This window comes from Leuciscus leuciscus (assembly GCF_965113295.1).
Source record: "Leuciscus leuciscus genome assembly, chromosome: 20".
Lineage (NCBI taxonomy): Eukaryota > Metazoa > Chordata > Actinopteri > Cypriniformes > Leuciscidae > Leuciscus > Leuciscus leuciscus.
The window spans coordinates 37,590,580-37,615,883 of NC_138744.1; the positions used below are offsets into that span (position 1 = coordinate 37,590,580).

The window sequence follows — 25,304 nt, forward strand, 5'->3', positions numbered from 1 at the left end:
ATATTCTAGGAATTATCAACTGGCCAGAAACTTCTGAAGTTCAGTAACTCTATTGAGTTCTGAGGTTTGTTACAACTATTAAAGCACAACGGCTTACATAATTGCGTTCAACAGGGAAGTATTGTTGAATGAAGTGTGTTTCAGGCCCATCCTCAATCCAGAGAAAAACCCAATGCTCTATCAACTTTAGGCCGGCGTTTCGTTCTTCAAGGCAATTTCCATGAGGATTGATTCTTTCCTGCTTTCATCCGGTGTAGCTGTAATCCCGTACAGTCACGAGTGGCGACAGCATGTCAGGATCCCGACGTTCCTCGAGTCATCCCACGCATCTCTATCCCACCGGAAAAGCTTGGCACAGGCAATTAAACTTTCCCCAGTGCATGTGTTTGACTCGAGCTCCTCGGAGAGAATCCCAGTGTCTTTAGCACTGTCTCCTGGAGTGTGCACTACACATTAGCTTGGGTTTATTTATAAGCAGTCGGTCTCGTGTGTTCTGCCTCTCTCCTCTCCATCTGAAAGTGAGCTGTCCCTGTGTAAATCCTTGTTAAAGTTCACGCTGTCCCCTTTTCACCTGGCATTCTGCAGACTTGACATCTCTCCTCATAATCTGCTGCCCTTCTTTTCTCTTTTCTTCTGTCTGGCTGTGCCGGATCACTCCTGCAAACTTGCAGAGGCTTGACTTGTGTTTTTACAGACAGCGCACCTAAAATTTGCCTTGAGGCTTATCGGATTAGGATGTAGTTTTCGTAGGTGGTGTTGCGGTATTGACAATTATATCTCTATTTTCTGGGATTTTATTGACAACGAAAATTAGATGATGTTTTGCTGAGTGTGTTGGTATCTTGTCAGGTTTAGGACTGCCGTGAACAGCTGACTACTAAAGTTTATGATATTCTCAATATTTTGTGTGGTGGTCAGTTCACAGCAGTGACAGAAATCATCTTTTCCAAAAGATTCTTACCTTTTATGGGCATTTTACCTTTTATAAAGGCTTTTTTAATTATATTTTTTTACCCAAATAAACGTATGCACCATCTTCTAAGTCAAATTCTTACATTTAATCAATAAATTCAATAAAATAATAAGACATAATAGGGCTGTTATCATTCAAATGAAATCGGCATCATCAAAATTAATCTTTTTGAAGAAACACAGAATCTGCATCTAAAGTGGCGTTTCGATGCTTTTACACAGACCGTTTAATGCAGATCAGAGGTTAACCAGCTGTTTCACATGCAGGAATAATGTTTTGATATTTTAAACAAGTAGATATTTTGAAATTATACTTTATATGGGAAATTGAAACCACCAGTAGGTGGCAGCAAGTCATTTGAGTTTCAATCGATTCATTCAGACGGCTGATTCATTCAGAAACGAAGCATTTGACTCTCTTAATGAGTCATTGAGTCAATTATTCAACTGAATCATTCATTCAACTGATTCATTCATTCAGGAATGAAACGCCTCCGTGTGACGCTCAGTTTAAGGCAAGCATCTGCATTTAAATTTCATAAACCTAGAAATTCTTTTAACAACTTTTAAAGTTCAAGTAACACTTTTTGTATTTGTGTGAGCACTTTTACTGAGATGTGAGCGTTGTTTCTGCTTTTAAACACTGCATACAATTTAAGCACAACTTTTATTTCGATATTTTAATGTTATTTTTTTTATCTATTAATACAAATATGCGTTTTTAAAATGTTATGTATTTTCTTCTTGCTTCCTCTATAATAGGAATAAATAGTTATTCTGCCTTTTAAATGGCATGTTGTCTATGCTTTATACATGTCATCCAATAATAACTTGTTAAATTTTTATCATATCTGTGCTAGTATCTCGATATAGGTGTGTAATAATGACGTGGAGCTCTCTAATCCGTCACACAATGTTGGGAAGTCACTGTGTTATAGTTGTTTTGGTCAAATGAAAGTGCACTGGGGAAAAGTGATACTGGGAACCCACCCAGCCATTGTTCTTCCAGCATCTCCCATGATGCACCAGCTCGAAGCCTTCCGCTTTGACTAATGAACGGCCCTGGAAATGTCAAACTTTTCGTTACCCACCACCATCATTTCTCATAAAGCAGATATAAACTCATTTTCTCTCTCTCTCTCTTTGTCTCTTCCAGTTCAATACCAGATGGAGATGATGAGGAGTCTCCGGCACGTGAACATCGACCATCTTCACGTCGGCTGGTATCAGTCCACGTTCTACGGGTCTTTCGTCAGCCGAGCTCTTCTGGACTCACAGTTCAGCTACCAGCACGCCATCGAAGAGTCTGTGGTGCTCATTTATGGTGAGTCTCATTAGTTAATAACCCTGGATTCAGGGCTCGACAGTAGAGGTCGACCGATTTTTCAGGCCGATGCCGATCTTTTGAAATCCGGGTCGGCCGATTTAATGCTGCCGATTTATTTTGGCCGATATTTGGCCGATTATGTCCTTGTTTTTAACCTCTATTTGAAAGATAAAATATAACACAAATAATTACTTAAGATAGACAAGATTTCTCAACAAAAACATTTATTGAACACTTGACCAATCTGCACTTGTGATATGTTTGGTAATTGTACCTGAATGAATTGAAAATTAATTTGCTACATTTCAGATTAATATATTTGTTTTCCTTAATTTTAATTAACAGTAACTTAAACACTTTGCAGTTTGAATGATGTCTTGTAAACAAAATGACGGAGTATGTTTTTATGTTTCCACTGTTTGATCGCATCCGCGCCCCACACACACACACACACACACACACACACACACACACACACACACAATATAAGTAAACACTTTGCGACTTTAAACACACGCGACTTTTCGATCGCGCCCGCGCCCCTCTCTCCCTCTCCCGAGTCTCCCTCTCCCTCACACACACACACACCATCTTCCAACATTGCAATCTTTACATCTCAGCCTGCTTCAGAGCTAAGGCAGAGCTACAGATTAGGTGTCCCCAAAGAACCCGCGTACCCGCGAACAGTAGTTCCGCATTACATGAATTAATTTGCACGTGAGTTTTATTTATTTTTATACCATGTATTCTCCGTGTAAATTTATACACCGAACCGTGACGCCGTACCGTTTCGGTTCAATACGAATACATGTTCCACCCCTAGTCTACAGTGAAATACAGTCACACATTACACTGTTTGGCCAGCATTTTAACCGTGTTTAATCCAGCTACTAGCTAACAGTATGCTAAAGTTAACTGCTGACTTGCGTCACGTTTCTAACGTCCGTTTTCAGAGCATCCAAGAGAAGCACAGGCATAACAGTAGCACCGAAATGAAGCACAGAAATCCGCATTGATATTCGGTCCGGTAAATAACGGTCGTTAAGGCACCAGTGCCGTATTAGCACCGGGTCTGTCTGTAGCTAGTGCTACCCAACCCTAGCGACGACACTAGCAAAGCAAAGCCAGTCCTTCACTAACCTATGGCCACTTTTTTATTACTTATTTCTCTGCATTGAGTGACAACCCTCTCAAATATAAGACACACAAAACAGAACAAATAAAAGTATCAGATTCTCTGTCTGTAATTGCAAAATTCTTGCTTGCTTATTGTGACATGATAGCAACCCTTCTGCTGTGCTAATGCAACCTCAACTACGCTATCAATATCCAAAGTAGCCGAACGTCATGTCGCCTATTCATATTTTTTTCTCGAAGTTGGCAGTAACATATCAAAAGGTTTTAATTAAATATAAAGGAGTTTTCTCCAAGGAACTTAGCTCCTTCCTTAGGCACTGGATGAGGTCTGCTCACTCTGCTGGAGAATGACTCTAGGCGCAGCGTGCGTCGAACACGTGTTCCACAACAACAACACTAGGCTGCCCACAGATGCGCCCGCCTAATAATCGGCTTGATATACTGGATACTTGACGATTATGTTAAAAAATGCAAAAAATCGGCCGATTAATCGTCCGACCGATTAATCGGTCGACCCCTACTCGACAGCAAGAGCTTTTCACTCGTGTTTGCAGATAAAAAGTTTTTTTAAAAGTGGATCAAAACCTTTCAAAGTTATACGTGAGTTTTGAACAATACCTGTTCTGGTCTTTGGACAACTTTGATGAAATTCTTTTATCCACTTCAAATGTTGACGTATGTGTGTGTGTGTGTGTCTCATAATTGGATTTTGCATTTATTTCTAAAACAATCATTTTATAATATTGTTTTTCTGAAAATGCCATAATGCTATTTAGAGATTATTTATTAATTATTTTTATTATAAATAAATATATACACATACATGATACACACGTATGTATGTAGGCAGGGGCGCAACTACCCAGTGTCAGAGGGGTATGCAGCAACAATTTGCAATTTTCATTTACTGAAAGCTAATAGGAAATAACTAAGTTTATTAAATTCATTCACAATATGTAGACATTCATTACTGATCTTATGCCTAATTCAGGGCCGTAGACAGGGCTTTAAAATCAAAGAGGTCCTAAATTTGAGGTTGTTAGGGAGTTAAATTTTTTATTTCTCTGATGTGCATTTCAAGATGTTTGAAGGGCAAAAAAAAGTATAAGAAATAGCTTTAAAACCATGTTAGCGGGCAGTAGATTATTTGTCAATACCTTCTCTCTCCTCATTTCTCTTAGTCTCTTCCCCTCCTAAAGCTGAGCTTTTTTTTATTATTATTTGCTGAAGGCTACAAATTGTACTATAATAATTCTCAATATGTACACATTCATTATTAATCTTGTGCCTAACAAGATGAAAACGGCTTTGTTAATTTTTCTTATCACCTCACGATGACAGTAACCTCATTATTACATGCGTCACTTTACATAGGCCTATTTTCAGTTCAAATTGGCGAAATTAGACAAATGTTTATTAGTTTGCCTGATTATTTGTTATTTGTTTAACATTTATGAACTAAAAAAACTCAAATATGACCTCAAATATGAAATGTTTAGTTTAGCTACTTACATCTTCTCGCACTTGACCATAAACTGAAGCGTCGAGTCGCTCTTCTAAAATTCGCGCTCAGCAGGTTCTGTGAACATAAAGCCCGCCTACTTTGATTTGATTGGTCATCTCAAATATTCTGACATTGACGATCAGTGACAGACCAATGACGCTCAGATGAACACACACACACACACACACACACACACACACACACACACACACACACACACACACACACACACACACACACACACACACACACACACACACACACACACACACACCCTGAGGGCGCCTACTCTAGCCTGTTAGTCCTCTAAAATTTTATATAACATTGAGGAAATGCAGAAATGATTTAGAATTTTTGAATCTTTGAATTTTTTATTTATTTTTTTGCTATCGCTTTGGCGCCCCCATGGCGCTTCGCCCCTATGCGCCGCATATAGCGCATACCCACTTTTTGCGCCACTATATATAATATAATATAATATAATATAATATAATATAATATATATATATATATATATATATATATATATATATATATATATATATATATATATATATATATATATATATATATATATAAAATAAATATTAAAAAAATGTGTGTGCTGGGCAACGATTAATCATATCCCAAAACAAAGTTTGTGGTTACATAATGTGTGTAAATGCATGTATATATATTTATGAAAAATGTGGTGTGTGTGTAATCAATGTCATTATAGAAAAACAAAGATCTAGTTCCTTATTCGTTCCATTATTCAAGTTTATAAGTCCAGAATGATGCTTGTTTCAACAAATCTTTATTTTTTTTTACTGCCGCCACTACGTCACCTGTTTGTGTGTGCTGCGAGTGCTTTGAGCGTTTCCCCCATTTTTGAGGTGATTTTATGTTCTCTGCTTTACATTTATGCCTGAGAACACCGTTTCAATGTTAAATGTTCAACGTCTGTCGATACACAAACTTGCAGAATAAATGCCTTGAATGCAATGCAACGCTTGAGATGAACGCATCCGTCAATGGTGTGAATGTAAAGTGCATTGGTACAATGGTGGGTGAAGTGTGTGTTCAGGATCACGAGTATTTTACCGCCCTGTATTCTAGACTCGGTTCACGGCTGCTGTGCTTTATATTTAATCTTGCCCCCTTTAAACCCATCAATAATGCAGGCTGATATATTAAAGTCTAAATAAAAATCTGCTCACATCTCTCTGCATACCGAGGAAAGAAGTCTCGCCGTTTCAGACAGTTTCTGTGTTTGAGTTCAGCAGATCTGACTCTTTCTGAGAAAGCTCTGAGCTTTTGGTGGAAACTCACTCCAGTGCGTTACAAGACAAATCTCACATAACACGTTTTTTTTTTTACACGTCGTTTTTTACTTTTGCATATCTTTTTAAATGTGCATTTAGCAGACTTGTAATCCTAATATTTACATAAAGCGACTTGCATTGCATTTATCAGGTGAAAAATTTTAGTACATTGTGAATATTGTAATTTTTTTTTAAGCCGTTAAGTTTTATAAAGATTTACTAATGAGGCAAGGGTGCCGAGTTACTACATTCAAGCTATTTTAAGGCAAGGCAAGTTTATTTATATAGCACATTTCATACACTATGGCAATTCAAAGTGCTTTGCATAGAAAATAAACAAAAAAATAAAAGCAATTGAAATTAAAACGGTTATAAAAGGAATTAAGAGAAAAATTTAATTAAGGCATGAAGAATTTATTTATTTTTTACGGAAAAGTTTAAATGTCATTTTGGTGAGTTTTAAGGGGTAAAATTATAGACTACAGGTAGGGCCCTATAAATTCGGTTTTATTTTTCCCCAAATTCAGTTATTTTTTACCCTTTATTGTTATTTTAGTCGTAAAAAGAGTGATTTTAATGTTAATGATTAAAATGTACACAAATAAAATAGGAATGACCTTAAATTTATTGAGGTAACATCACATTTACTCAGTACTTTTCAGTAACAACAAAATATGAATGGTAATGAGCTTTATACTGTCCAGTAAAATAAATTATATTAGTTTGTTTAAATAAGTGCTCCATTAGCTTTTTCTTTCAAGTAAAAAAAAGAAAAAAAAGAAAAAAAAAAAGAAAACTCTAATTTTCAGAGTTATACATAAAGTACTTTAAGTACCATTTTTCCATACAGTACATTAAAGTGCATCAAAAACAAGGCAAAATACAGCATGTACTCCCTGAGGTATGAAATTAAAGTTGACTTTGTCATCATGTAACAGCCAAGTTGAATGCAGCAGTAATGCACGTCTGTAGGGACGTGGTGGCCTTGCTAGCTTTATCATTGTACTACTTGTTCTTCACGTGGCGTTTGGAGAACAGGTGGTCAGTGCATGTATTTTTGCGCTTCCAGTCAACGGAATGTTGACGCAACTTACAAAACAAGAGTTTACCTGACACATAAGTCATGTGGGAACTGCTCGGCTCGGCACTGAGGGCTTCGCATCGAGTTTCGTAACTTCGTAAGCAGAGCCGTGGAGAGCCGCTTCGCCATGCTTTCATTGTTTTGAAGGGGGAGCTGAAATGACGGGAGGGGTTGTGTCGCCCAGATTTGCTTCCCCCGGTCTACATTTTCCTCAGACATACGTTTTTCTCCCACACAAAAACAGAATTTTATTCCAAATATGTAAAATTCCGCGTTAATTTGCCAATTCCGCGATTCCGTGATCCCGGAAATTATAGGGCCCTATACGGGGGACTTTTTAATTTAATTTGGCATTGCACATTCTGCGATGTGACTGTGCGACGCTAGCCTGGAAATCCAGACCTAAATCTAAAAGATTAATGGTCTGGCGTCGACTAATGAAACTCGGCCAGCTCGAGGGGCGGCACCAAGCATGCGTTGGAAAATCTCACTACACTCAATTGGATAACACTACGACCAATCACAACAATAAACCCCATACGCTTAGCTACCAGCGGAGCTAGCTGGTAGATTAGACTCTTGCCGTATCCGGTCGGCAAAACAGCAAAAACGCCCTTCTTGCAAAGGAACGATTCGAGCGGCGTCTTCTGTTCCTGTTTTAGATAAAAAGCCAAGTCTAACTCGTTCATTGTAGCGACCAAAGCCGTTTCAAACAACTGGTGTTCATCCATAGCTATCTTGCAATGTTTACTGATTACTTCGTCACAGCGCTGTCGTCATCTCGCCTCTGGCCCGCCTATATCAGATAACCCCATGTGATTGGTGCAGCTCAGATCGAGGGGCATATTTAATGAGCATCCTTACTCGACGCCAGAGTAACTCGCTGAGCAAATTCAACTTGTGCTCTCGCGAGAACTCATGATTTCCAGGGTAGTGCGACGCCATGTTGATGCTGAAATGTTGATTTTTGCACTGGCTTCTGTTTTATCATTGCGTCATCGTTTAAAATGGCCACTGTGACTCTAGATGGCCTCTCCTCTGGCAAAGCAAGGACGTTTGCAAAGTGCGCAGGACCCTCTGCAGGGTGGGTGTGTGTGAGAGTGGCAGCTCTGATAAGACCTGTGTGAACACTTCAAAGTCTTTGACAACTTTCTGACAAGCACATTAATTCAATACATCTCTCTTACTAAAAGCAGTGAGGGCTTGTGTGGTTGCGCAGCTGGAATATGAAACCTGACAGCTCCTGCAGTCCATGATTTCTTTATGAAAGGAGACAAAGCTTCTCTGCGTGACCTCCTGGCCCTCGTGCCTGAGATTGGTTATCCGGCGGGTGAATATAAATGTCTTGTAGGCGCTGGATGGAAGTGGTTGTTTTATGGCGCTTAACTCTGTGACCTTTCTGTTATTGTCATACGCTTTGTTCCCGTTTCAAATGGACCATTAAAGGCACTGTATCGCTCGTCTAAGTTCTCTCCTCTACTCAAAGACATAGTTTATAGATAATCTGTAATGATATTAATAATAATCTCGTAACTTGAATCTGTAAACATAACCTGAGTCTAAAACGTAACCTGAATCTGTGGTTTAAAATGCATCAAAGAGACAATTAGGGCTGGTTATGTATTAAACATTCACAATAAGTGTGTGTATGTCTTGTTTTTTTGTTGCTGGTGATGAATAGGGATGGGATGATACCGGTTTCACTATAAACCACGATAAAATGTACTGACGGTTAGTATCGTTTACATTTTACATTTCATTTACATTTAGTCATTTAGCAGACGCTTTTGTCCAAAGTGACTTACAAATTAGGACTAGATTAAGCGAATCATCGTGAAAAGGCAAAAAACGACGCAAGAAGTGCTCAAAATACGAAGTTCAGGCATTGCTCAGAGTAGGGATGGGACGGTATGAAAATTTCATAATACGACAATAGTGACTAGTGATGCTCCGATTGATCGGCCGCCGATCATGATCGGCCGATATTGGCAAAAAATAGCTTGATCGGCAACCCCCAAAAGCGCCGATCAAAAAAGCCGATCACGTGACGTAAATAACTCGCGCAACTTTTCCGCATGCGCGGCAACACAACAGCAGAGCAGAGCTTGCTTAACAGTGGAAAAATGAGTTCTCCTATGACGGCAATTCAATGGCAATTATAAACGAGCGCACAACTGATGCTGGCGCGCGCGGTAAATGACATTCGCGAGAGGATAACAGATCTACGCGCGAGGAAACGGGAACTCGCGAGCTCATTCAAACCCTGCGCGGGCGCATGACATCTCTGCCCTCGCGCGCGCATGATCATTCCCCACACTCTCGCGCTTGATCTCCTCTCGCCTGATGATTTTGCTCGCTCGAACACTTTTATTTTTGGCAGTCGAGGGGCGGGACTTACTGTTTTAATAACCTCAAATGTCATTGTCATTATTTTATTTTTTGGATCTGATGTAGTTAGTTCCTCAACTACATCCATTGTAGTCTGCCTGACCCCTCTTTGTTTTGAAAAATTATACTGTGCCTTATTTGGAAAAGGTGGCCTACAGTAGCCTTATGTTATCTTGTTTTCTAACTACAATTAAATAAATATTGGTGGTTCTTCAAGATTTTCTTGACTATCATATTTCCATTCTGTGATCGGCAGTGATCGGCAATCGGCAGATCATGATTTTGGTGATCGGCCCCAAAAATGCTGATCGGAGCATCACTAATAGTGACAAATTATCGTGATTATCAATATTATCACGGTTTTGTTAAAACGAGATGAAAGTGTTCAAAAATAACTGATGTTCACACTGAAGACATTTCAACAAGTTTTATATTTGAAAAATCAACAAACAACAAATAAAACAAGCAGATCTATGCACTTTTTTTAAGCAAGATTATATTCTGTGGCATTTCCTTCCCTATAATGACCGTCGTCAATAGCAACGGACGCGCTCTCTCGTTTCATTCAAATACAACTTGCCGTCTTGCGTCTCCATTTTTGAATGTATAGAAAATTAAATCAGTTGATTTATTGTTTACAGAGTTTGATATTTTTGTGATCATCTGAGATTTAAAACATTAATCTGTCGTCTGCCATTCCTTCTCAAATGCAAAAACAACATTGCGGCGCTGCGCCGGTGTCAGAGCTGTTGCTGGACAGGATTTACAGTGAGTTATTAAAATCAAGATAATCAAACACGGTTTTAATGATAATTCAATTTTAAACGATAATACTAACAGTCAGTACATTTTAGCGTGGTTTATAGTGAAACCGGTTATCGTCCCGTCCCTAGTTCAGAGTAGCATAAGCCCGATAAGCGAGGATTTAAAGGAAAAGGAAAGATAAAAACTTTATCTTTTAGAGTGCTCACAGAAGAGATGAGTTTTCATCTGACTTATGAATATTGTCAGGGATTCTGCGTTCCGGATGAGGATGGCGAGATCATCACCAGCATGGAACTGTGAATGAGAATGTTCTGGAAAGTGATTGTGTGGCTCTCTGTGATGGAACCACGAGTCGTCGGTCGTTGACCGATCGTAGGTGTCTGGTAGGGATGTAGACTCGTAGGAGTGAGTGACAGTAGGAGGGAGCTGAGCCTGTGATAGATCTGTAAGCAAGCGTCAGTGCCTTGAACTTGATGCGAGCAGCGAGAGGTAGCCAGTGCAGAGAGATGAACAGAGGAGTGACGTGGGCCCTCTTGGGCTCGTTGAAGACAAGACGAGCTGCAGCATTCTGGATCATCTGTAGAGGTTTAGTTGCACATGATGGAAGTCCAGCCAGAAGAGCAGTGCAGTAGTCAAGCCTAGAGATGACCAGGGCCTGGACGAGGAGTTGTGTTGCATGCTCACTTAGGAAAGGCCTGATCTTCCTGATGTTGTTCAGTGCAAACCTGCATGATCAAGCTGTCTTTGTAATGTGATCTGTGAAGGTCAGCTGGTCATCCAATATAACTCCAAGATTTTGATGGGGTGATTGATGCTGAATCTAGCTGGATAGTGTAGTCGTGTTGTAGAGATGGATTGGTAAGGAGGACGAGAAGCTCAGTCTTTGCCAGGTTTAAAATTGAATTTGTTTGATTATCTTGATTTTAATAACTCACTGTAAATCCTGTCCAGCAACAGCTCTGACGCCGGCGCAGCGCGCAATGTGTTTGGTTTTTTTATTGGAGAAGGAATGGCGGACGGCAGATTAATGTTTTAAATCTTACATGATCACAAAAATATTATCAACTCTGATTTAATTCTCAATACAATCGAAAACGGAGACGCAAGACGGCAAGTTGTATTTGAATGAAACGAGAGAGCGCGTGCGTTGTGATGCATGTGTGATGTGTTATAATGCGTTGCTATTGACGACGGTCATTATAAGGAAGGAAATGCCACAGAATATAATCTAGTTTAAAAAGTGCATAGATCTGCTCGTTTTATTTGCTGTTTGTTGATTTTCAAATATAAAACTTTAGATGTCTTCAGTGTGAGCATCAGTTATTTTTGAACACTTTCATCTCGTTTTAACAAAACCGTGATAATATTGATAATTACGATCATTTTGGTCACTATTATCGTGCCATACCGTCCAATCCCTAGTGATAAATTTAAGCACGTTTTGAATATTAATTATTTTAATGCACCTTTATTTGGCAGTTGAGGAAGTAAACGCACACGTACAGGATCAGTTTATTAAATCCGTGCATTCGCTAATATAAAAGTCCTGTTCAGTGTTATTTTAAATTTGCTTACTTTATTACATTTGTTCCTGGAAACTACTGTCAGACCAACCCTGAAAAGCGCTGTTTATTTCATTTGTATCTTTGTTATATTGTATTTATTTGTGCTTTTGCTTTTAATTTGTTTATTTGTTATTTTATTACTGATTGCTTACTTGCCTTTAATAATGTTTTAAAGTAAATTTTAGGCCCTTTTATATACAATATATTATTTTAAAAAATAATAATTTTAAGATGTGCCATTTATGATAAACCCAATGGTCCCCTAATGACTCTTGAACTGATTTGGTTCATTGTAATGCATGTAATGCATGTAATGCATCAAATGAGATGTTGCTTTTGCTTCTAGAATAAAAGGCAAGTGCTAATGTGTCGTATTTCACACACTGTGTGTGAGATCTCTCACATCTTTCTAGCAAGATCCGCCAGTGTTTACATTAAATATGATTAAACCTGGATCTTTGTATGTGCATGCTGCCTTTTATCCATTCGTTTTTTTGCAGCAAATGGCATTTTTGGCAGAATATTGTGGCGTATCACTAATATTCATGTGAGGTTTGTTGTGTCTCATGCTTTCAGGCTCTTCCAGCAGGAGTGGTTTAGCTTGTGGCGTTTCTTACAATCCTCAGATTCATTCGTCCGTAAAACCCCACCATCTAATCTTTTGTTCTTTTGTGCATTTGAACCGTGTTTAGTAAAGCTCTTTCTGTGAAACTGTTTTCTCTTCTCAGATAAACCTGATATTTAGTCCCAAAATGCATCTCAAACTACAAACTCTGATCTCTCTCTCTCTCTCTCTCTCTCTCTCTCTCTCTCTCTCTCTCTCTCTCTCTCTCTCTCTCTCTCTCTCTCTCTCTCTCTCTCTCTCTCTCTCTCTCTCTCTCTCTCTCTCTCTCTCTCTCTCCTCTATCTCTCCCTCTCTCTTCTCTATCTCTCCCTTCTCTCTCTCTTCTCTATCTCTCCCTTCTCTCTCTCTCTCTCTCCTCTCTCTCCCTTCTCTCTCTCTCTCTCTCTCTCTCTCTCTCTCTCTCTCTCTCTCTCTCTCTCTGTCTCTGTCTCTGTCTCTCTCTCTCTCTCTCTTCTCTCTCTCTCTCTTCTCTCTCTCTCCCTTCTCTCTCTCTCTCTCTCTCTCTCTCTCTCTCTCTCTCTCTCTCTCTGAAGGATGGTGGATCAGCTGATGTGTTTGCAGTGTTAAAGGGGTTAATAAAATCACGTATCAATATATAGTTTACAAGTTGGTTAATGACTTGGATGTAAATGGGGCATAAACAAATGTATTTGTGATGTTGACCCTGATGGCTGTCTTCATATTCATGCATGAGTTGAAGTTTGATTGTAAAGGAATGGAAAGAAAAGGTAAAAACCTTTATTTTTTCGTAACGGGTGTTACGTTTCTAAGATGCTATTTCACATCTTGAGACTGTTTTTAAATCCATTGTGCTCATTCTAGCTGCTTTTTTCTGCTTTTACTAAAAATGTTTTGTAAATGAAGTAACTCTCGTTCTCTCTCTCGTGTTCTCTCTCTCTCGTGTTCTCTCTCTCTCGTGTTCTCTCTCTCTCGTTCTCTCTCTCTCGTTCTCTCTCTCTCGTTCTCTCTCTCTCGTTCTCTCTCTCTCGTTCTCTCTCTCTCGTTCTCTCTCTCTCGTTCTCTCTCTCTCGTTCTCTCTCTCTCGTTCTCTCTCTCTCGTTCTCTCTCTCTCTCTACTGGAGAGTTTCTTGGAAATGCAGTTTCTTTGTAATGCCAAAATTGGGCTTGAGGAAAAGTGTACTCAATATTTCAACAACTGAAAAAGACATTGTATTACCATTTCCACACTTCATTAAGTAGCAGAGCCATTCTGAACAGTACTAAGGTAATAAGAAATGTTTCTGTAGTACCAAATTAGCGCTGTTATTTTGTAAGGATGAGGTTTCATGAAAGCCATCGTTTCAAGCAGTAATTATAGTTCTCAGCATTAGTGTTGTTTTTGATCAATTCAGTGCTTCCTTGGTGAGCTGAATTTAGCAAAAGCCCATTTAAAATGCGATTCCAAACTTTTGAATGGCGGTGTGCGTCAAATATCATTAAAGATATGATGAAAAGTAATTGATTTATAGTTGCATCGCCCAGCCCTAGAATCTGCCATTCATGAAGGCTTTAGTCTGCATTGCCAGAGAGAATATTCAATTCCTTCCTTTGTCCTTTTGAACCATTATATTTGTGATTTTAATGCCGCTGAAAGAAAGCATCTCTCATAACATTGAGGTACTGATGCTGTATATGAGTTCAGATCCATTGTAGATCAGACACCGTGTTCATTCAACATTGATTTTAATCATGTCTTCCATTACATGCAGGACATACTGTTAAGAACGTACTGGTGTGACATTTCCAACAAGTTCAGGACACAGTGTTCATTTGGTGTTCGTTTCTGGAGTTTGGTTTGCCAAAGCGAAATTTGCAAAAAAAAATTGTCTTGCCCGGTTAACACTTGAACTCCCATTGGTCCGTGGTGATGATGTAATAAGTGGGTGTGGCTCTGAGGCTCCGCCGCCTTTGAGGTGGAAATCTTTTTCCGGTTCACTTCTTCTGTCCAGTCCATTGAGGACAGACATGAGCACGCGAAGAACGAAAAAAGTGAATATATCGGGTCTTTTAATGTCTTTAACTGCTTTGACAACAAAAAATGTATCCGAATATTTTTTGCCTCTGTTTAAGAGGTTTCAAGCATCACCTTGACTTCTTTTTAGGCAAACCAGAATGTACTGGGAAAAATCCATTCAAGAGGACAGATAAAGCAAAAGAAATGTTGTTTTTCATTTAATACCAAAAAAATGAGTTCAGACTATTTTACCCAGTGTTTGTGCATGCATGTTTTTTCTGCTGATTAGAGTATTTCACCATTAACCGACTTAAACATGCTAATGTCAAACTCTATTGCCGTTTCTCAATACCAACTATGCAGAGTTCGGCTTGCGTCATTGGTGATTCAGACTTAGACTATATACATTATTTATTTATATATATATATATATATATATATATATATACACAATATATATGTGTATATATATACAGTATGTGTATATATATACAGTATATGTGTATATATTAGGGCTGGGAATCGATTAAAAAAAAATTAACTAATTAATTGCACAATTTCTGTAATTAATTGCAATTAATTGCGCTTCCCCCAAGCTTGTAATCAATATTTAAACTTAGAATCACCTAATTAAACAACACAGGAAAAAAGGGAACAGAAAATAGCCCTATATTAAAATATTAAACATCAATATATCAATATATTATTCTTTTTCAATAATCAATCAACATAATCAATTTAACAGATTATTATTATTATTATTATTATTATTTTATTAATTATTAAAACAAAATATAGTCCTACAAAGCTATTATTACCAGAGCATGTGATCAGAGCAGGTCATTTTACCATTGTTGCCCAGCATGGCTATACCAGCTCAGCAAACAGAAGTCAACAGAGAAATTTCATGTTACTTGAGTGGACTTTACTTTTCCAGTGCTTAGTACATGATTGAAACCTTTGGGCCGTTAACGACAGAGCCGTCCGCGCACGCACGCACGCACGCACGTTTTTTTAACGCGTTAAACATTTCAAATTAATCGCAAAGATTAACGCGTTAATTCCCCCAGCCCTAGTATATATATATACAGTATATGTGTATATATATATATATATATATATAATGCGCGCATAACACGGTCTCTTTAAGATTAAGTGGCATCACAAAAAAACAATTCCAATAAAAACAATCATATTCCATGTACACGTATCTGCATATTACAACATTCCAGTGCACCATGCTTTATAATAAAATTCGTACAAGGAAAAAAAGTTTTAATGAACAATTATAGCTATTTAAGTATAAAGTATAAGAAGCTAGACCCAAACAATTTCAGTAAAATATGTATGTGTGTAGTATTTAAAAAATTATGTGGGTGTTCTCCTCCACCATTGACGCTTGCTGGTTGGTGCAAGATGCATTCTGGGATACCTGGCTGTCTTAAGCTCAAGTCACCACCTGATGCATCCTCGATAAAAGAGGCGGATTAAGACCATATCTGGGGATTTTTAACTGTACTTGACTAGATGTGAACGTTGATCTGGAACAGTACTTGGGCAAAGACTGATGAAGCTTCACAAGAAAACAATTACAGGCAAGAACGCATGTTGAGAAACGGCTTATGTGAATCTAGCTTGTTTTTTGCTTCATAGATCCCATAAAGACTGCGCAGGGCTCTCTGTGTCTGAAGGCCTACAGGTTGACCCCCAAACTAATGGAGATCTGCAAGGAGAAAGACTTCAGTCCGGAGGGGTGAGACACTTTCTGTTCTTTTCCAACTTAAAGGGAATAGGTGTATGTGACATTCTTCTTTCAGACGAATGCAATCGGAGTTATATTTCAAAATGTCCTGGCTCTTCCAAGCTTTATAATGGGAGTCAATGGGTATATTTTTTTGGTAACACTTTATTTTAGTGTCCTTGTTACATGTGTTAAATGTACTTACTGTAGTAGGAACAGTAAATTATGCATAATTACATGCAATTAACCCTCAACCAAAACCAGATCCTATAGTAAGTACATGTCAAGTATATTTGTATAGCGCTTTTCACAATACAGATTGTATCAAAGCAGCTTCACAGTATTAAATTAAAATAATACAACAAGGTTTGTTTCTAGTGGAATTTATTGATTGATCAAATTAAATTCAATATCCCCAAAATATCCATGTATGTACATGTATACATGTATACCAAAATATACATGTAGTGAATTATAATTACTCAGTACTTAAATATAAAAAATACACTAACAATGACACCTTAAAATAGTGTAACCATTTTTTTTTTTTGGAAGTCCATTAAAGTGCATCCATTCATGATAACAGTGCTCCACATGGCTAAAGTTTTAAACATGGATATTTTTAGTACACGCACTTTGGATTTCCATAGACATACAGCCATTCACTCCCATTATAAAGCTTGGAAGAGCCAGGACATTTCTAATTTAACTCAGATTGTATTAAATGTCATATACACCTAGGATGTCTTCAGGGTGAGTAAATCATGGGCTAATATACATTTTTGGGTGAACTATCCCTTAAAAAAAAAAAAAAAAATCTTTTCCTGTAAATTCTCGCTTATCGGGCTTATGCTACTCTGAATAATGCCTGAACTTCGTATTTTGAGCACTTCTTGCGTTGTTTTTTGCCTCTTCACGATGACTTGCTTAATTTAGTCCCAATTTGTAAGTCGCTTTGGACAAAAGCGTCTGCTAAATGACTAAATGTAAAGCACTTCATCACATTTCCCATGTCACTTCCCTTTCCTGTTACTGTTAATCTGTTGCAAATGAGAACCGTCTTCAGCGCACAAACAGAAGTGTGTTTTGGGCTCAGAAAGAGCCGTGGCTTTTATTTGTCACGATGGGGCGTCTTCGTCAGCACTGTCTGCCAACAAACAAATGCACAAAGTTTACAACCTCACTGGCTTCTCGGCAGATGGTAATTGGTTTTAAATTGCTGCTAGACATAAGGCTAATGGGGGAATGTATCAGCAAAGCAGTGACGTCTGAGCGATCGGGGGAAATACTATCCTTCGCTCTGGGTCTCGAACGCTGAAGGGTTCGCTGTGGAGAAACAGGGATCGCAGATGCAGGAAACTCAACCGTTAAATGTTACAGATAGTATTGTGCATAATTAATCTATTAAACTATAAAAAGCTAGAGTTGGGCGATATGATGGAATGTAATTTTTGCAGTGCTTTAAGCATTTCAACGAGTCAATATATAAACTCTGAAATCCACCAGAGAGAAACATATTTGAAATGTATTTTATATATACAGTGAGGAAAATAAGTATTTGAACACCCTGCTATTTTGCAAGTTCTCCCACTTGGAAATCATGGAGGGGTCTGAAATTGTCATCGTAGGTGCATGTCCACTGTGAGAGACATAATCTAAAAAAAAAATCCAGAAATCACAATATATGATTTTATAACTATTTATTTGTATGATACAGCTGCAAATAAGTATTTGAACACCTGTCTATCAGCTAGAATTCTGACCCTCAAAGACCTGTTAGTCTGCCTTTAAAATGTCCACCTCCACTCCATTTATTATCCTAAATTAGATGCACCTGTTTGAGGTCGTTAGCTGCATAAAGACACCTGTCCACCCCATACAATCAGTAAGAATCCAACTACTAACATGGCCAAGACCAAAGAGCTGTCCAAAGACACTAGAGACAAAATTGTACACCTCCACAAGGCTGGAAAGGGCTATGGGGAAATTGCCAAGCAGCTTGGTGAAAAAAGGTCCACTGTTGGAGCAATCATTAGAAAATGGAAGAAGCTAAACATGACTGTCAATCTCCCTCGGACTGGGGCTCCATGCAAGATCACACCTCGTGGGGTCTCAATGATCCTAAGAAAGGTGAGAAATCAGCCCAGAACTACACGGGAGGAGCTGGTCAATGACCTGAAAAGAGCTGGGACCACCGTTTCCAAGGTTACTGTTGGTAATACACTAAGACGTCATGGTTTGAAATCATGCATGGCACGGAAGGTTCCCCTGCTTAAACCAGCACATGTCAAGGCCCGTCTTAAGTTTGCCAATGACCATTTGGATGATCCAGAGGAGTCATGGGAGAAAGTCATGTGGTCAGATGAGACCAAAATAGAACTTTTTGGTCATAATTTCACTAACCGTGTTTGGAGGAAGAAGGATGAGTACCATCCCAAGAACACCATCCCTACTGTGAAGCATGGGGGTGGTAGCATCATGCTTTGGGGTGTTTTTGTGCACATGGGACAGGGCGACTGCACTGTATTAAGGAGAGGATGACCGGGGCCATGTATTGCGAGATTTTGGGGAACAACCTCCTTCCCTCAGTTAAAGCATTGAATATGGGTCGAGGCTGGGTCTTCAAACATGACAATGACCCGAAGCACACAGCCAGGATAACCAAGGAGTGGCTCTGTAAGAAGCATATCAAGGTTCTGGCGTGGCCTAGCCAGTCTCCAGACCTAAACCCAATAGAGAATCTTTGGAGGGAGCTCAAACTCCGTGTTTCTCAGCGACAGCCCAGAAACCTGACTGATCTAGAGAAGATCTGTGTGGAGGAGTGGGCCAAAATCTACTGCTACTGTACCAAATATTAACCTGTTAACCCTCACCAGTGCGTCGGCGCACTGAAGCGTTTTTTTATTTATTTAGTTCAAAGTTACTATCAGATTAAATGTTATACTTTGACAAACTATACATCATTAAAAAGATATAAGACTCAAGTTTCAGTATTTGACCACTATTGTATTCTGAGAAACTTATAGTGACAGTTATGTCTTAATTTGTGTCAGGAGTTATGAAATGAAAAAATGCATCGATCCCTTTAATATGAATTATGAGCGTCAGCTGGTCCATTCAGAAAAAAAAACTCCGTGCTGTTGTCATGACAGTGCTATACAAAACAACGTTCCTCAGGACTTTTAGCTCAAAAATGTGCAGACTTGGAGAAATATTGATATATTCTCATAGATTCACATCATATTTCTATAGACAGGAATAATATTTATTGAATTTATACCCAAATGCGTCGATGTAATCATTATGAGCGCTTCTTACTGAGATGTGCTGTGTTTTCAATTCATACCAATAGCCTGAGGGCGCTATATGCACAAAAATACTCCATATATGGAACATGAAGAAGAGCCATAATCATGTGACCTTCAAGGACGTCACTGATAGCAGCAGCTACACACAAAGCTAACACAGAGATCGCTGTAATATGCAGATACAGACGTTTTGAAAACAATAAACATAATTGCAATGATATGTGATTTGCCTGTGTTCTTCAAGCAATGCCAGGTATTTTTATAATATATTATATTTATAATGTATTGCTAATCGATATAGACTTTATCATTGTACATAATTCTATAAATATATTTTCTGTCTGATTTTTTTTTTTATCTGAAGCCAAATTAGATCACAGAAGATTATTTAAAACACTCCACTTGCGTTATAAAGTACGTTTGTAGCACAAACATGGTTTTAATCTCATAAATGGTCGTGTATTGATGGTGTGCTAAGCTAACATGCTAGCTAGGCCCAAAATAAAGTAATTTGACATGATCTTGAAAAACATTTAACTAAATACAGAGTTTTAGACTTATCATTTTCAGATTTTAAATATAACATGGTCACACATATGGCTTTAGCTGCAGTGCATTTCTAGATTGCTCCAGGGCCCACTTCAATTTTATTTTCATGAATATGTTTAATAAAAACAAATTTCTAATAACTTTACAAAACTTTGAAGCTATTTAAAAAATGTTTTTTCATTATGACAATAATTAATTCTACATTTACAATAAACTACCAGGTGTCAGCTTTCAAATGAGATCATACTTGTGCTTTTAGTGCAAAGGGTTCATGAACTGTATCTGTTTCAGTTTGGGTATGTCATTTCTGGGGATTTTTCAAAAGTGGCGTTGCAGCTTAACAGGTTAACATTGATTTTCTCAGGTGTTCAAATACTTATTTGCAGCTGTATCATACAAATAAATAGTTAAAAAATCATACATTGTGATTTCTGGATTTTTTTTTTTAGATTATGTCTCTCACAGTGGACATGCACCTACGATGGCAATTTCAGACCCTTCCATGATTTCTAAGTGGGAGAACTTGCAAAATAGCAGGGTGTTCAAATACTTATTTTCCTCACTGTGTATATATATATAGCCCTCCACAATTATTGGCACCTCTGTTTAAGATGTGGTCGTGGACTTCTAAAAATTCTCCTTTTTTTTAAAACAACATAGAACTCAAATCCAAAAACAAAAATCCAACCTTTCATTTAAGAACATTACTTTGGTGAAAAAAAGAAAAGAAAAAAAATCACACATTTAGAAAAAAAAAAAACTTGAAATCATGTGTCCCACAATTATTGGCACCCCTAACAATTCCGCTGAAAAATTAAAAAAAAATTTAAAAATATATTTTTCTGTAGTTGCTAAAGTTGGTCAGGGTATCTAGGAACTTTTAATTAGTAATTCATGACTTCCTGTTTCCCTGGGGTATAAATGTGACGTGACACAGAGGCCTAATTCTCTTACCCATTTGTCAACATGGCAAAGACAAGAGAACACACCATTCAAGTAAGGCAGATGTGTGTCGACCTTCATAAGTCAGGCAATGGCTACAAGAAAATAGCGACTCGCCTTAACTTGCCCGTATCTACAGTCAGAGGAATCATTAAGAAGTTTAAAACAACTGGAACAGTGACACACAAGGCTGGAAGAGGTCCCAAGTTTATCTTGCCACAACGCACAGTGAGGAGGATGGTAAAAAGTCCTAAGCTCACTGTCACAGAATTGCATCAAAGAGTGGCATCTTGGGGTCACAAAGTCTCAAACAACCATCAGACGCTCTCTACATGACAACAAGCTGTTTGGGAGTCATGCAAGGAAAAAGCATTTTCTCACTAACACTCACAAACGTAAACGTCTGGAGTTTGCTAAGCGGCACTGGGACTTCAACTGGGATCGTGTGCTTTGGTCAGATGAGACAAAGATTGAGCTTTTTGGCAACAAACACTCTAAGTGGGTCTGGCGTAAAACAAAAGATGAGTATGCCGAAAAGCACCTCATGCCCACCGTGAAGTATGGTGGAGGATCTATGATGCTGTGGGCCTGTTTCTCTTCCAAAGGCCCTGGGAACCTTGTTAGGGTGCATGGCATTATAAACGCTTTGAACTACCAGGACATTTTAAATAAAAACCTGATGGCCTCTGCCAGAAAGCTAAAGATGGGTCGTCATTGGGTCTTTCAGCAGGATAATGATCCAAAACATGTGGCAAAATCTACACAAAAATGGTTCAGCAGTCACAAACTCAAGGTCCTCCCATGGCCATCTCAGTCCCCAGACCTCAACCCAATCGAAAACCTGTGGGGCGAGCTAAAGAGGAGAGTGCAAAAGATTGTGCAAAGAAGAATGCTCAAAGATTCCTCTCTCTGTGTTCTCCAATCTTGTGAAATGTTATAGGAGGAGATTAAGTGCTGTCTTGTTGGCAAAAGGGGGTTGTACAAAGTATTAACATCAGGGGTGCCAATAATTGTGGGACACATGATTTCAAGTTTTTTTTTTTCTAAATGTGTGTTTTTTATTTTATTTGTTTTTTAACCACCAAAGTAATGTACTTAAATAAAAGGTTGTATTTTTGTATTTTTTTGCATTTGGGTTCTGTTGTTAAAAAAAAAAGGAGAATTTTTAGAAGTCCTCGACCACATCTTAAACAGGGGTGCCAATAATTGTGGAGGGCACTGTATATATGTGTGTAATATATATATATATATATATATTATTGTTACAATATAATGTTATGTTTTTATTAGTAGTAGTAATAGTATATTTTTTATTGTCTTTTATTATATGTTAAAATGTATAAATAAATGAATATACATTAAATGATCTACAATTAGTATGTTTTTTTATATACAATAATATTATATATTTATATATTATAATTAATACATCATTCAAATATTATTATTCATTAATTAATCCATAAATAATTTGATAAATTATATTTATTTATTGTTATTGTAGATTTATATGCTCTTGGTTAAACTCGGTCTCTCTAAACCCCGCCTTCCCGAAAGCTTCCTCTGCTCTGATTGGTCAGACGGCTCGGTCTGTTGTGATTGGTCGCTTAGGGCGCGTGTCGGAAACCAAACGCCTATTAAACTCGTTACTATCCTACGAAGGATCTTGATCTTTTACACTTTGCAGACATTTTACATTCACATTCCCCGAGTTAAAATTAAAGAACGTGTACAGTACTTTCAGCTGGTGTCTCCAAGAACGTCTGGTTTCACTCAGAAACGTATCATATTACAGATTTAATGGGTAAAGCACAGTGTTTCGTGTTGACACCAGACATGTTCGTGTTGACCTTGTCATCTGCCGAGTCGACACTCGTCATGCGACGGTGCTTCTTGAATATTCAGCTAGTAAGAAGAGCACTGCTATTGATTTATGAAAATAAGCCTTTATTTGTGTAGTGAAGGAAGCGGGGGTGTGTGGGGGGGGGTCATCGTGAATGATGCATACAGATCGCTTGTCAGATTCATACGGAATATCAATCTGAAATCTGTGCGAGGCACTGCTATATTGATATTCCTCAAACATTCTCCTGCTCCTCCATAAGTTTCTGCAATTCAGCTCGATTGGCAGAACACACCGACTCATGGAGATGACGGATAGCGTTCGGGCCGGAGGGTCCGGTGACCCTTCAACTGCTCAGAACGGGGCGCTCGAGGGTCGTCTGAATGACCGATGGCCGATAACACCTGATAATAGCCTGCGTTTCATTGAACTGCATTGATTTGAGTTCATGCTTTCTTACATCAGTGCATGAAATCAGACACACATGCTTCTCAATATATTCCTGCGCTTTAGAGCTGTCAAAATGGCTGAAAAGCTAAATTCGAATTTCTTTCTTAAATATTAGCAAAATTCGAATTGTAAAGGCAATACTTAAAGGAGAACTCCGGGTAAATTTTAAGTTAATCTTGATCGTTAGACCTTTGTGAGTACTGTCTATAGAAAAAATAACCGAACCGGATTGGTGCTTGCAACACGGAGCTGCTACAGCTAATGCCCAGCGCTCCCACTCAGCTAAAACGGCAGTTATGGGGGCATATACATAAAGAGTGTCTTTGTGCCTCTTAACAGACACAAAATGCAATTAAAATGTCTGTCCAACATGAACTGGGTCCTTACATGACAACAAGATGCGTTTAGCAACTTAGCCATTGTTTAAATTCACCTAAATAGTGTTTTAGACGGCTAGCTGTAGTCTTGCGCTGAAGTCCCGTGGGAACTCGGTTGTAGACGGAAAAAGGTTAATAGCAGTGTGCAGGTGGGAGGAGCGTAGTGTGTGAAGAGTGAAGATCGGAGTTGCTCACAAGTGAAGAAGAAATGGTTTGCGTTTGTGCCGTTCCGAATTGTGGCAACAGAAATGGAAGGATAAATAGTTTACATTACCTCCACAGTGGTTGCACCCGTCTTCGTCCACGGAATGGCATTTTTCTTCAACCGGCCCCGCTGTGTTGTGTCTGTGTAGTCATCCTTGTCAAAGTGTTCGCTGCAAATGCGGTAATCTTTATGTACTTGTATGGGAGTTTGCACATCAAGTTGAAGTACAACTAGCCACAACTGCAGAATCTCGAGGTCATGGAAAGGAAGACGATGAAAATTTAAGTTCTTGTATTTTCGCATTCTGTTGCCACAATTCGGACACAACTCTCTTTAGAGACTGAATCTTCAAACTAACCGTTTAAGACGCTTTGAGAAATGAGCTGATGCTGTGATGTATATTTTGAGAATTAAAGTGTTTTTAAATGCATGTAAATCTATTTTAGGAGTCTCAAACAAAATGCAAAACCTTTAAAATAGCATCATAGGGGGAACTTCAATGTTTCACTGATGCATGTTTTCCCACAATCTTTGCAAAATAAGTCTTAATTTCTTTAAAATATATACAGTATGTATTGAATGATGGTGTGTATTTTCCTAATGTTTGGTCTGTAACTCTGAACGCCTGTGTTTCCCCAGGCTGAAGAAGGCGTGCGTTGGCTTCGAGCACATGTTCGAGGAAGTCCCCATCGTCATCAAGAACTCTCATCTCATAAACGTGCTCATGTGGCATCTGCAGGAGAAGAGTACGGTGGCTGACAAGCACGAGCTGCTCAATCTGTCCAGCAGGTCAGAATCACCCCGACCTCTGCGACCCAGTGCACACATTGCCATTTTAGGGGGAAAATGTTGTTTGCTGATTCATCTCGTCAGTTTGTGTCTTTTAAGCCTCAGTGCCACGGCTCTGTTTCGCACAGGTTGACCGAGGAAATCCAATACATGCTGACATGCTCACAGTTTAATCTTGACACTCGAAATAGGGCCTGTAATAGTTACAGAAACAGCCTTCTGGGAGTAGAGAAATGCTGTGAATGCGAAGCAGTGATTTTATTCCAGCGTTTGCAAATATAAGCACAAGCGTCTAGTCTATCATCCTCCCTCACTAGAACCCAAAAGCTGTGCTTCTTAATTGGGTTTATATCTAATATTGGGCCCCACTTTATTTTGTCTACTAACATTAGAACTAATCATCTGATGCAATGCACTTAATGTTTTTACATTGTAGTTCTGTAATATAATTACACTGTTGACCCCTTAGAAGTCCCCC

General features: G+C 38.5%; 1 protein-coding gene and 1 long non-coding RNA gene across 2 annotated transcripts in view; one reads left to right on the forward strand and one right to left on the reverse strand.

Annotated features, from left to right (window-relative positions):
* The window catches only part of eif3ha (eukaryotic translation initiation factor 3, subunit H, a), an 83,183-nt gene that overhangs the window by 43,144 nt on the left and 14,735 nt on the right, over positions 1–25,304 (forward strand). Inside the window, exons 3-5 of the mRNA XM_082150120.1 lie at positions 2,129–2,296; positions 16,276–16,375; positions 24,677–24,826. Of these exons, the coding sequence (XP_082006246.1) occupies positions 2,129–2,296; positions 16,276–16,375; positions 24,677–24,826 (418 nt within the window). The remainder of the gene's footprint in view (positions 1–2,128; positions 2,297–16,275; positions 16,376–24,676; positions 24,827–25,304) is intronic.
* LOC309484012 overlaps positions 1–25,304 on the reverse strand; it is a 168,793-nt gene that overhangs the window by 26,041 nt on the left and 117,448 nt on the right. The window lies entirely within an intron of this gene.